The sequence below is a fragment of the Urocampus carinirostris genome, chromosome 14, assembly GCF_059441175.1.
Source record: "Urocampus carinirostris isolate Australia breed hairy pipefish chromosome 14, RoL_Ucar_1.0, whole genome shotgun sequence".
In the NCBI taxonomy this organism is placed as follows: Eukaryota; Metazoa; Chordata; class Actinopteri; order Syngnathiformes; family Syngnathidae; genus Urocampus; species Urocampus carinirostris.
In genome coordinates, this window is record NC_142362.1 from 599,202 (window position 1) to 613,089 (window position 13,888).

The 13,888-nt window shown below is 39.3% G+C and overlaps 1 protein-coding gene across 4 annotated transcripts; it reads left to right on the forward strand.

Moving 5' to 3' along the window:
* Positions 1-1,074: 1,074 nt before the first annotated feature.
* On the forward strand, positions 1,075-12,045 carry stam2 (signal transducing adaptor molecule (SH3 domain and ITAM motif) 2). Of its 4 annotated transcripts, none has more exons than XM_088353107.1 (14): positions 1,075-1,224; positions 1,580-1,664; positions 1,775-1,850; positions 3,100-3,195; positions 3,298-3,438; positions 4,011-4,071; positions 4,947-5,136; positions 5,238-5,338; positions 5,412-5,518; positions 5,659-5,746; positions 5,828-5,882; positions 5,950-6,094; positions 9,071-9,201; positions 10,237-12,045. In XM_088353107.1, the coding sequence occupies exons 1-14, from the start codon at positions 1,185-1,187 to the stop codon at positions 10,403-10,405; spliced, it is 1,485 nt and encodes a 494-aa protein (XP_088209233.1). In that variant the 5' UTR covers positions 1,075-1,184; the 3' UTR covers positions 10,406-12,045. The 4 variants fall into 4 exon arrangements, with proteins under 4 accessions (XP_088209233.1, XP_088209235.1, XP_088209234.1 ...); XM_088353109.1 differs by having other exon boundaries at positions 5,439-5,518; XM_088353108.1 differs by having other exon boundaries at positions 3,301-3,438.
* The last annotated feature ends 1,843 nt before the right edge of the window (positions 12,046-13,888 follow it).

Consider the following 13,888-nt stretch of genomic DNA (forward strand, 5'->3'; position numbering starts at 1 on the left):
ATCCTCCAAAGTGCATTTTAAATATTTTTTTCGAAAAATTGAAAGAAAATACAAAATCCACCGAGTAAATATTCATAAAACCCAAAACCCATAAAATGTAAACATGAAAGACATTGATGTTAAATCCTGATGCTGAAACTGCAACACATTTATTTTGGCACTGCAAATTTGCAATTGTATAGCTGATAAGATTGACAATGGTTTCAGCACATGTGCGGCACAGTTCTGAGGTCATGAGATCGAACCTCCTGTGTGGGGTTTGCATGTTCTCCCCGGTTTCCTCCCACATTCCAAAAACATGCTTGTCAGGTTAATTGGCCGGTCCAAATTATCCCTAGGTGGGAGTGAGTTAGTGTCTCTGTGTGCCGTGCAACTGGCTGGCAACCAGTTCAGGGTGTCCCTGCCCACTGCCCCAAGACCGGTGGGATGGGCTCCAGGACCCCCGCGACCCTACTGACGATAAGCAGTGCAGATAATGGATGGATGGATGGATTGTGCTTGGAATATATGACTCTGGGACGTATACCAAAGCCAAAATAAATCTTAATCGTCAAGAGCAATTTCAAAGTTAGAAAAGTCTCATTTATTGCCTTTCAATGTGGAGTAAAACAATACATTTTGACCATAAAGCTTTCCCACAACCAGGAGGCCATTAAAGCTAATAATACTTGTAAACATTTTGGTTTTTATTGTAACTTGTAATCTAATTCTGGAATGTTTGTTGATAGCTATTTTCTTGTAATTTGTTCATACAGTCTGGTTATAATATTCCTCGCAACATTGCCGAGTAATTTTTGAAATGAATCGTATATGCATGTTGTTCAATAAAAGCAATAAAAACAAAAAATAAAAGAACTACAATATACAAATGTCGTGACGTCACTCAGTTCGTTCGTCACACTTTCGTCACAATCTGACAGATAGAGCGATTATTTAATATTACAATTTGAATTCCAATATGTATATAACTATATTTGAATTAAATGGTAAGTATTAAGTTATGGTTATGTATTATTTTGTTTTGTATTAAAATGAAGAAAAACGAATCAAGCCCCAAAAAAGTTTCCGGAAGTCCGACGCGACTTTACAAAAGAAGGAAACGTTATTTATTTCGCTATTTTTTCCGTCCAACCGACCTGACAAGTATACTTCCCCGACTCATACACTTTTTTGTAACTTTTATTATGCCACTTTTTTCCCAAAACCCGTTTGACCAAGACGTGGGTAAGAGAATCGTTGCCTTTGTTTTGATGGCGAGAGGTGCACTTGTTGCTAACGTTAGCTTAGCTTCTCGGTTGTCCTGAATAACGGTTGACAGCATACAAATCAGTTTCAAAGTGTCTTTATTATGTGTCAAAAGTAAGCTTAAATGATCAAATTCCCACGTGCTTGTTGTTTTAAAGAGATCATGGGCTAAGAAATGTGTGTCATGACTCGTGACCAGCTCACTGGAATGTAGGCCGTCCAAAATGAGTCCGAAGTTTTTTGATGTTGACATATTTACATTCGATCTGATTTCTGAGCTACACATTTGAAGAAAATACATGCTTTCTAAGGTCTTTGATACGTTTACTTCCAGAGAAGGCGACCAGTGAAACCAACACGACAGAAGACTGGGGTCTCATTCTGGATATCTGTGATAAGATTGGAACAACAGCAAATGGGTATATAAACATGGACAAGAAAACAACACTAACCTAATGCATTTGTTGCCATAATGTTTACCTTTTACTTCCGGGTGAGTACTTGATGAGATCTTTTTTCTGTTATCCAGACCTAGGGATGGCCTCAGGTCCATCATGAAGAGAGTCAACCACAAGGTCCCTCAAGTGACCCTACAGGCTGTCAATGTAAGTTTGTTATAATCGAAGCCATGGAAGCCCTTTGCCACTGGAACCCTTTAGATGTCGATATTTAATGTGTATTCATTAATAAAATGTCAGTAAACCCCCGAGATGCGACATGAATCCATTATGATGTAAATGTATTACTTTTATATATTGATTTAACCAGTTACTGAGGACCTCCAAAGCGCTTTGCAATGTATGTGACTCTTAACCCTTTCACATGCACACTCACACACAGATAACGGAGTGAAATTGCCCCATAGCGGGGGATAAATAACCCCAAGATAATTGGCAACTACAGTTTGAAAACCCTGTACCCTAGATTTAAAAAAAGGTATTAATTATGTGTGATATACATGTATATGATTAAATAGAATTATAAATTAATATACAAGTAATGGAAAAATTACATTGTATTTACCTTTAGTGTGATGTGACTCAAGCTGTTCAAGTGGAGTATCAGGCGGATGCAGACGGGGTAAAGACACTACAACGACGGATTAAAAATGAAACAAATTTGAAAACTTCCACTTGTGATGATTGCAATGCCCAATAGAGTTCTTGGTTAAATTGTGTCCTTATTTTGAACAAAAGTCCCAATCATCGTTCGGCTGTGGCCATGCAGCTTAGCTAGTGTAGCCATGTGTGTGCCTTCTTTGTATTTTGATCATTGCAAGCGTCATTTCCATGGTCATCACGTTTTTGTTTCTACCTTTAGCATTACTGCAAGTTTTGGGACCAATAGCTAGTAAATACTGTCCAAAAAAGACGGTATTGTATTGCCGACTCGCAAAGTCTTAGCAAAGCCACGAAATTCGAAACTGAATAAAGAGAAAGAAATATTGGGAGGTAGTTCAGCCGGTAACAGATCAGCATTTTCATGATGCAGTCACGCAAACGTATAGCAGACCAACATTTTATATGAGGTCGACTAATAGTAGACATGCATCTTAGAGAGAACTCGTCCTACATACAAACACCGTAAAGTTTTAATTTTGTAAGTGTTTGGGACATGAAATAATTTGTTGATGTCGTAAAAAAGGGAAGAAAAAAATTATTGCATAACATAAAAGGGAAAATGTTGTGACGTTTTTGTGCGGTCCCCATACCCACATGGTCTTCTGTATTATACCATGAGAGAACTTTAACCAAAGTAAAATTAAAAAATAAATTAAATGCTAGTCTGTGACCATCAAAAATGCATTACCTTCACATTTAACGTTTTTCCAACAACTTGATATTTGTCTTTCAGTTGCTGGCTGCCTGTGTGTCCAACTGTGGCAAAATCTTCCACATGGAGATCTGCTCACGGGACTTTACGAGTGAAGTGCGCAGCATCCTTAGCAAAGTATGTGCACCTGACAAAATACACTTGAGCAATTTTTACGAAAACTGACACAAACCTTTCACGGAATAACGGATCGTGACCATGTGAGTGTTTTATCCTCAGCAGGCAAATCCCAAGGCGTGCGAGAAGCTGAAGGCGCTGATGGTGGAGTGGGCTGAAGAATTCCAGAGAGACCCTCAGCTTAGTTTGCTTGGCGCCACCATCAAGTCCTTAAAAGAGGAAGGCATAAGTTTCCCTTCGCAAGTAAGATTGGTGTGGCTTTTTTGTCCTAAAGGTTTCCAAACAAGGTGCAAGCAAAGGTCTTCAGTAAAAATGTCACAAAATACTGTAAACAAGAATACCAAAGTACTTACCTTGAGTGCAGACTGCACTGGGTGAGGAGAAATAGTGCGTGCGCCCTGTTTAGCTTTTCATATTCCTACTGCTCACCCAATCAAATTGCTCTAGAAGTGCTTTGCTTTGGTTTGTTTTGGAGTAAAGTTTGTTCTGTGTGTGTGATTTATAGCAGGACATAGAAACCTGTGGTAAATGTCTTCCAAACCTCTGGTACCCCATGTAAAAACATTCTAATTGTACACACATATAGCATATTTGAAGTACTACTTGTGTGTAAAATTTGTGTATCTTATTAATTGACATAAAAAAAACATGTCAAGGAAAAATTCAAGTGAGTTCGACTTTACAGTGTCTAGTTTGAGCGTTTGACATTTTCAAAGGTTTGAACGAATGAAAGCGTGCTTATCAAAAGAAAGCATGGCTAGCTAAGCGTATTCATCTTTTGGTTGACCTTCTCTTTCCTTTTGCGTACGCCGCAGGGCTCCAGCTCTCGTGCCTCAAACAAAGAAGCGGACGATGATGAAGACGACCTGACCAAAGGTACTTTTACATCATCCTTAAATTATTCAGTGTGTCGCTTTTTCATATTTTTGATGGAAACAAATGCAAACTGGATCACAATCGTGATGTAAAATACTTTGTCAATTTGAATACACATCTATTGACTCAAATAAGAAGCAAAACAACATTTACTATTTCATAAATATAACTTGTAAGTGAATACATTTGTAATTATATGACCAACGTAAGACACCTTTTGAATAAGCAACCATTTTACTGCTAGGGAACCCTGAATACCCGTTTTCCCAAAGTAGCTTGTCCTGGGGATGCTTTTAGCACCTTGCGCGTCATAGTCACTGAGTTCTGTCATTCAAGCATCTTCCACTTTCTCCCCTGTTTCCATCTCTAGTCATTCATGTGAGAAACCTGGCTGCATTTCATTGATATTGTTAGTTTCTCCGTGTAGTTTTTTTCGTCCTTCAGTGATACTGCTGTGCTTTTGCAATCCTTCAAGTTATTCTCTTACACCAGCTCTGACCAACTACAGTAATTGGCTTTTTTTTTTTTTTTTTTTTTTTTTTTTTTTAGTTGCTCCGGGTGTATCCAGCTTTTCAATGTTGTGTTGTTGCTCGTAGGGATGAACACAAGCTGCATATGCTGTAGTTGGCTGAAATCCATCCTTGCTCACAAGAAAATATGAAAGTAGGCCTCCAAATTTTGCCAAGTGGTATCCTTCGGGCTTCCTTTGAATGCACGTGCTCCAGCTCCATTTTAAGCTACAACGACCTCTTGTGGGGAATTATTATTCACTGTCACTTGAATGCTGTTTACAGTTGCCTAATGCATTTTTCTCCAAATATACTTTGTGTTGAGACTGTACATTTCCTTTCTAAATCCTCTGCTCTGCATGGAAGCCATCGAGCTTTCCCTGCAAGAGCAGAAGCAGGCGGACGCCCGCAACCCCGCGATTAGCGGCGATCCGATGCACAAGAGCGAGTCGGTGCAGGAAGTGCGCAAGGTCCGAGCGCTGTACGACTTCGAGGCGGCCGAGGACAACGAACTCACCTTCAAAGCCGGAGAAATCCTTCTGGTCTTGGATGACAGGTCGGAATGAGAATCTCATAAATGGCGTTGGAGGGTGATGTTTCCAATCATGGTGAATTCAGATTTCATTTTTTTTTTTTTTTTAACCTTTGCTGTGACAGTGATCCAAACTGGTGGAAAGGCGAGAACCACCTCGGAGTGGGTCTGTTCCCATCTAATTTCGTCACCACCAACCTCAACAGTGACACGGAATCGGAAACAGGTTAATACCACCACCACCACCCCGAGTGTATTTGCAGTATTGCATGTTATTGTTCTTGCTGCTTTGATCTCAGTTGAGTTTTCCCCCACATTGCTTGAAGTGGAAACAACGGCGGATTCAGAAGTGCTGAATGACAAACACCAAACTGAGACACAGCCTCGGGCTGTTTTCGTTGATGAGGTAGTTTCACTTTCTGAATGATCAAATTTGTGGGGATGACGAGCATGTTGAAGAAGCTTTGTTATTGTAAACACTTTTGGCAAAAAAGCTTTAGGAAAACAATACTTGTGATCTATATAATGGGTTTGTCGTCACGACAGGGTACGATGGACCAATCTTTGACGATGCTGAGGAGCGCCGATCCCAAAGATCTGTCTCCTGACCCTGCTCAACTGCTCCAGCTGGAGGGTATGAAACCCCCACTAGCACATCAGGACATACCTCATACACTCATTGATTATACTCATATGACTGTGTATTTTTGAACAGAAGCTTGCCAGCAAATGAACCCCATCATCAACGAGAAGTTGGAGGAGCTTGACCGGTAACTTCATTGATCAAACCCGATTTGATGAAATAATCTCCCCGCTTCCCGTTGTCTCTCGACACAGAAAGCACTCTGAGCTTTCGGAGCTCAACGCCAAGGTCCTGGAAGCCCTAGAACTGTACACCAAGCTTACGAACGAGTCACCGCTGTACCAGACCTACTCCAAAATGGCCCAGTTTGGAACTGCCACCCCCGTTACCACCATGCAGGTAAGAAGTATCTCAATTTATGAATGAAATGTCTGAAAAAAAGCCCAAAGGCACAAATCTATGTGAAATGACCATGTTATATTTACTGTTATTATAATAATTATTTTCAATTTATTCATAAATGGTACAGTGATGTGTAAAAGGATTTACCCCTTGCTGATTTCTGTGTTATTTGTACTTTTATCCCTCAAAGGTTTCAGATCATCAAACCAATTTTAATATCACATAGAAACAACCCAAGGAAATATAAATGCTCTTTTGAAATGTCGATTCCATTTATTTTGATTAAAAAAAAAAAAACAACCATGTGAAAAACAAATTGCCCCTCTTGTTAAATCACAAAGTAACTGTGACTAGGCACAGTTGTATTAATTTCCACAGGCCACACCCAAGGTGGATTTTCACCATCTCTGTTGGATCAAGAAATCCCATTAATTGAACCTGTTAGACAAAGTGAAGGAGGCTACAAAATCGCAAGAACACAATTGACATGCCAAGAACCAGAGTAACTCCAGAAGAAATTAGAGCAACGTGATTGAAATCTATCAGTCCAGAAAAAGGTCAAAAGCCATTAAGGCTGCAGAGCACCAGTGAACCACTGTCTGAGCCATTGTCCGCAAATAAAGATAACTTGGAACTGTGGCAAACCTTCCCAAGAGTGGTCGACCACCTAAGATGACTCCAAGAGTGCGATGACGCCTCATCCAAGAGGTTACATAAGAACCTTGAAAAACATCCAAGGAACTGCCATCCTTGCTGGCCTCTGTTAAGTTCAGTGTTCATTACTCAAGTAAAATAAAACCACTGGTCAAAATGGCACCCATGGGAGAGTTCCTAGGGGAAAACCACTGATGTCACAAAAGAATACAAAGAGTCTCTCACATTTGCCAAAAAGCATCTTGATTATCCTCAAAACTTTTGAAGAAACATTCTGTGGACTGATCAGTCGAAAATGGAACTTTTTGGAAGGTGTGCAGCACGTTACTTCTGGCGAGCAAATGGCACAGCCCTTGAGAAAAAGGACATGATGCGAACCGTAAAGCAGGGTGGAGGCTGTGTGATGGTCGGGGGCTTCTGGGCTGCCTAAGAACCAGAACATTTAACTTGATGTGGTTGTGTACCAGAAGATCCTGAAGCAGAACGTCGGGCCATCAGTCTGTGCCCTCAAATTCAAGTGCTCTTGGATCATGCAGCAGGACAATGAACCGAAACACCAGCAATTCCATCACTGTTTGGTTAAAAAAAACAATAATAAAAATGAAGGTTCTAAAGTGGGAAAGTCAAAGTTTGGATTTCAATCCAATAGAGATGCTGTGGTGTGACCTTAAATGGGCAGTTCATGCTAAAAAAAAAAAAAAAACCTCCAATATTGCAGATTTCAAACTATTTTACAAAAATGAGTGGGCTAAAATCCCTCCACAGCATTGTGAAAGACTTATGACCTATTATCGTAAACATTTGATTTTTGTTTTTGTGCCACCCGTGGGACAACTCACTATTTGGTTCAGGGGCAATGTCAATGGTTTCAATTTTTGGGTGATCTGAGACCTTTTGTGAAAGATACAAATACGAAAAACACATCAATCAGAAAGGGGGCAACTACTTCACCACGGCACTGTATGTTGAATCGGACATAAAAATAACCATCAGAGCGTCCGGCCGAGCCTCATCTTTTGCCCCGCCAAGCGTGACGAGTCGATGGCAAGTCATGCAAAGAAAGGATCACGCTTGATTGACAGCTCGCCCGGACGTGCAAACGTTGCCATGCAGATTTCTTTTTTTTTTACGGTCGCTTCATGCGGCCTGTGCACGGACATGTTTGATTAAAGTGAAGCTTGTTTTTCTTCCCCTCCCTGGAGAGTCACCCACGGCCGACTTTTTTTTTTCCCCTTCATTTCGGCCTTCTCTATATTCGGGCTGCAACTCACCATTATTTTCATAATTAATAAATCGGTCGATTCGTCGATCAATAAAAGTTCTTAAAGACATTTAGAATTTCCACCTCTTTATTCATATATTGAACTTTTAGACGGATAGAAAGGCAGTGCACAAAACAGAATATTTTATTTTATAAAACAATAGAAAAATTCAAGTGTTTTTCAATAACTTGACATTTAAAAAATACATACAAATATATGCTATACTGCAAATATGCAAGTACTCTTTCTACTACCTTATCCAAAGATTATATTATATTTTGATTTATCATACAAACAAACCAAGACCAAAGTAGTAGTACCACTCTCAGCGTGTGCACTCTTATTTGCATTGATTTAACATACCCTGTGGCTCATAAGCCACGTGATAGATGGATAGATACTTTATTCATCCCCTTTGGGAAATTCCCACTTCTGCAGTATCCTTGTGTTGGAAATAAAACAATAATAAAGTAAAAGGAACATAATACATGAATACCCAATGTAACTTGTTGATATAGAGTATTTAAATAGTGCTACATAAAATACTGTAAAATAGGGTAATATAATACAACGGATCGATGATCTAATAAGTTGCCAAGGCTTTTAACAATTGATTTTAATCGATTTTATCGATGAGTTGTTGCCACCCTACTTTGTAGAACTGTTTTATACCTCTGCATTTCTCTCAAGAGATTTCAAAATGTCACACTTCCTAAATTGGGGTCACCTCCCTTTTTGAAGCTGAGAGCTACTTTGTTCGCGATGAGCGTAAATTGCTACCAGTTTGAGTATGTATTCCGAAATGAACAAGATGCATTTTATGAATATGTCATTACTATGTTATTACCAGTACGTAATTAGTATGTACAATATCGGTTTAGTCAACCACAAATCACATTTCCCAGAAAATCACATTGACCCATCATTGGAGAGCTTTTTTTCTGGGCCAGTACGCAGGTGTTCTGAGCGGGCTACCTGCACCAAATATTTCCCTTTCGAAGATTTAAAAATAAAAAAGTCACTTTGTTGCTTATTCCTGAGACATTTTTGTTTTTAGGGCTACATGGGCCAGACAAATGCCCCTTCGATTTCCAATTCCGGTACCGGCTATTTGCCCCCACCGCAGGCCTACAGTTTGCCAAACGACCAGCAGGGGTCGCTGCATTCAATGGCTACAGCCTACATGAGGTAAGAAAAGATCACCTTCGTAAAACCATCCATGTTAGGCAGATACTTGAACCAGTAAATGATTATTATCAATTTTAAAGTGTTCTTCCCAAAAAATACTTATACTACTAACTAAATACTATATGAAGAATAAATATTAATACAGTCTTGTTATTTTCTCCAACTTTTAACTGCACGTTGGGAATTTTTTTTTCTTTTTGATGACAGCTTTTTATTTGTTAGAATATCCTTTTTACAAGAGAGTTTTAAGTCATACTTTCAAGATGGACTAGATATGTTGAAATAATTTTTAGCTTAGAAACAAATATACATATCGTTTTTGTCAGTTCTACCAGCAGAACAAATATTTCATTTCTAATTGACTATTTTTTTGTTTCGTTTGGGGCTGGACAACCTTCTCTCAAATACAGCACAAGAAAAAGAACAGTATAGGATTTATGTTCTAAATACAGCAGACAAATACATTTATACTTGAAATCGAACCACCAAATGCATTCTGTTTTTTCTAATATTTAACTTTCTCCTGAAAAAGCACTTTTCCCTTTAGCAACACTTGCCTTTAGCGCTAGCCTCCGCAACACTGGCCGCTAATCCTACATACACCAAAGAGTTGTTTCCCTCGTCGCCCTTTTTTGCGTTTATATCTCTCAGGACGACTTTTTTCATTCTCTAACATTTGTCTCTGGTACTGTGAATAAAAATATTGTGGTGCCTTTCAGTATGTCATCTATAGCACTGGTGGTCTAGTGGTTAGGATTCAGCGCTCTGACCGTTGCGACAGGGGTTCAATTCCTGTTGCAGCCAATGTTTTGGGATTGTGCTCAGCGCTATTTTTTTCGAATGATTAATCGTTGCACAAATTTACTATCGTAAAAAAACAAAAAAACTCTTCTACACACAAATAAATAAAGTAGATAGCACGAAACGAATGAAGATGGAATGCTAGTGTTAGCTTTCGCAACACTTGCCGCTAATTCCAGCATGTTCCAAACTCCTGAAAAGCTTCCTAAAACGTTTAACCTGTTGCATTGACAGCAACGGCATCAACTCCCATCCGCACTACATCAACCAGGCGACGGGTGGCGCCGGCTTCCCTCGGATGCCAGTGGACGGGTCCACCTATTGCAACAATGCCGTGTCCTACCCTGCCCCTGGCCCTCAGCAGCAGGGGCAAGGGGCGTATTACCAGCAACCCCTCCTTTAAGAGCAACAGTAGGGTGTGTGCGCTCCGGTCCATTTAATTCTTCCCACTTTGTGCCTTCTGATATGTAACTTTGGGGGTGATCACGGACAATAAGTGGACCAAATCGACATGCACGTTTTCACACTCGTCTTTCTCTTCGCTCAAACAGTTTGGGTCAAAAATGGATCAACCCCAAAACGTCCTGTGTCGTTTTGCAGAAACAGCGGCCACCAAAAATTCTTAAGTTTCATTTTTTTGGGACAAGAGAATCGTTGCTCTAAACAGTCTGTGTCATGGTGTTAAGAACAACACGTACAATTGAGTTGTTTTGTGTAAAACAACCCAGAAAAATGGTTTGAATTCAGCCAAATACTAAATTGGTCCTACTTTAGACCCAAGTGTTTTTCGAGTGTTCTTTGTGTTCCTCGAATCCCCCCAAACAAAGCGAGAAAAGTCTTTTTGTTTCTACTGACCAATGAATGTTTGAGCTTTCAACCTAGCGTGTTATCAGAATCCCATTTCACACTGCCAATCATGCCTTTTTGGGTTGCTGTTCTGTGTAAAGGGTAGCAGCGCTTTATTATCTGGCCTTAATGTGCACAAGTTAGCAAAGAGATGAGGGAGTAGGGCGGTCCTCCTTTTTCATAGCGTTGAAACGGAGCCATGGTTTGAACAGGGGTCAGGAACCAGATAGTCCTCTTTTCATGAGTACATTTAGCTCAGAGAGAAAATTCCGCCAGAGTGCTTTTATTTTGATAAGTGCAGAGATGAGTTTGGTGCATGCAAAGTCCACGTAACACTACTAGAATGATGAGTTTGGGCCAGAACATAAATGAATTTCAACTAGAGTTTACGGTCCAAGTGTCTGACCAAACAGATTGGCTGTACATAGCTTAAGAATCCTTTATTTTTGAAGCTCACTGTTGAGATACTATTAAAAACCCACAGAACAAACTCAAAATAAAAAAAAACCACCCGCCAAGCTCGTTGAGCTTTGCACACAGCACACTTCTTTCTGCCCAGCGCCGTCTGCACTGAAGGCAAATATGTCAGTATCATTGTTTGTGTCATTTTCACCAAAAACTCTACTTTCACCTTGAAGGTCAAAATGAGGGAGGGAGACAAGTTTAAAGTGGTATACAGAATTTTTTGATATGGGACGCAGGCTGTGGCATCATTCTTATTTCATACATTCTATCAAATCATGTAATAATGTCAAACAGTGAAACAAATCACGCTCAAAACTTAGATTTGGGTTTGGTAGTTTTCTTAATATTCATCTTAAAATATATGGTATGACTCTCTCTCGAAAAAAAACCTAAATATTTTGTTATTATGGCTCTTTGGGTAAGAAGATGAGGACAAATTTTGAAAGTTCAGGACTAAAGGAAGGGGAGTAATACCTCATAGAATTGATCAAATCAGTCGGGGTCTTGTTTCACGCAGCAACATACTTCTTTTGTGTATTTGTGATGTAAAGTCGCACCTTAGCTTCGTATTTACCACTGGATGCCTTGTCCACCTGGGTCTCAACACAGGTGTGCTGCTACAGCTTTAGAAAATAATAATAATAATGTGTGTGTGTATATACATATTTGCTTTTACTTTTTTGTAATTTTAAAGATGTTCTTGGATATAATGAATAAACAAATTGGATGGTGGCCGTCTCCAATGTTGTTTTCGGGGAGGCTTGTTAGCCGCTCATCATTTATTCACCCGCAGTGACCTTTTCTTCATGACAAGGCACCACGGGGGATCCCCAGGGTTCGATGGCTTGCCACTGGGGTCACAGATGCTTCCTTTTCTCCGTGGGGTAGTTTGAAACTGGGCGGGGCAGGGGCGCTTTACCTGAAGTACCCTGCAGAAACGCTTTATGACAATCTATTTGAGTATGGACAGTGAAAAGTATTTGATCTCTTGCCGATTGGGTTGGTTTGCTCGCTAATAAAAACACGATGATTCTATACTTTTCATTTGAAAAGTTTTCTAACACAGAGAGACAACATTAAAATAGTACTCATGATACATTTGAATTCTTTTTAATTTCGTTGAGGAAAACAAGTATTCGAACCTCTACTGCCGTGGCATCAAACTTGCGCCATTCGTGACCCCCAAGAGGATAGATTGTGGCCCCCTGCAAAGATGTGAGAGCTTAGCACGAGAAGTCCCAGGAATTTTCATACCCCTCCAGAAAGCCAGCGGTCAGCCAAAAGGCTGTCTTACTTAAAACTACCGACTCGACGGCCAATCTTGTCACCACTGTTCTGTAGTTTTTAATTGTCCTTATGCTTTTTAGCGCTAAAAACTGGAAGGCAGGGTTGTTCAAATGGAATATATTTTGGCTTGGTGGTGATACAGACATAAAGAGTCAGTCTGCAAAAATACACAAAAAACTACTTGAAATTTACAACAAAATTACTACATACCTAAATATCAAATTTTGCGCTAAGAAACAGGGACAATTACATTATTTTATCTTCATTCTGAACAAAAAACTAGTAATATTACTACAGTAATACTTTTACACAAACAATAATAAAAGAAATATAAGAATATCAATATTACAAAAAAATTAAACTACAGTAAAAGTAAAAATGTTAAAGAAACACTACAAAGATACTAGTATGAAAGAACTTCAAAATACTTCAGAAATTCTGCAAAAATACCACTACAGTAATACTATATTACAAAATACGGATGCAAAACAAAGACTACAAAAATATTGCGACAGGAAAATACTACAAGCAATATCCTATGGGAATACTAGACAAAACACTTTGAAAATACTAAAAATGACTACAAAATAAAAGTACAGTAATAGTATAAAAAATACTGCAGAGATACTACAAAAAATGCGACTGGCTGGCATGCAGTTTAGTGTGTCAACCGCCCACTGCCCAAAGATAGCTGGCATGGGCTCCAGCGCCACCTCGACCCAACTGAGGATAAACGGTGCTGATAATGAATAGATGGATATGTACTTCTCTGATTTTTATAAATAGAAACTCACCCCATTTAGTAGGTTGAGTTTTGAATTATATATATATATATATATATATATATATATAATGTTTTTAGATAAATAGAACTCACGCAAGTATTACTGTATTCTTCATGCAGAGCCGATTATCGTTCGTGCAGAGCTGAGACAAAACTGACTGCTGCAAGGTTCGGTCCAGTATATCTAGGACACATTTTTAACTACAGTTGATGAAAAGCCACAGAACAAACCTTAAGCACCCAAAAGCACCTAGAGCAATTTGATTGAGTGAGCAGTCGGAATGGGTGAAGCTATACACAGGGCGCATCACTCAGCCCCGTCTGCACTGGAGGTAAATATGTCAGTATCATTGTTTGCAATATTGTGATATTTTTACTCAAGAACTTTGCTCCTACCTTGTTTTGAAACCATTATTTGGGACAAAAATTGAGGTCAAAATAAGCCTCAACATTATTAACGGAGTCGTGTGTAATATTTAGTGCCAAAACATTGATATTAATACC

Coding starts and splice junctions, on each gene's coding strand:
- stam2 (XM_088353107.1), top strand. CDS start 1,185: ATGCCACTTTTTTCCCAAAACCCGTTTGACCAAGACGTGG. Junction 5,883..5,949: donor AAGTTGGAGGAGCTTGACCG/GTAACTTCATTG, acceptor CTCTCGACACAG/AAAGCACTCTGAGCTTTCGG. Junction 9,202..10,236: donor ATGGCTACAGCCTACATGAG/GTAAGAAAAGAT, acceptor TTGCATTGACAG/CAACGGCATCAACTCCCATC.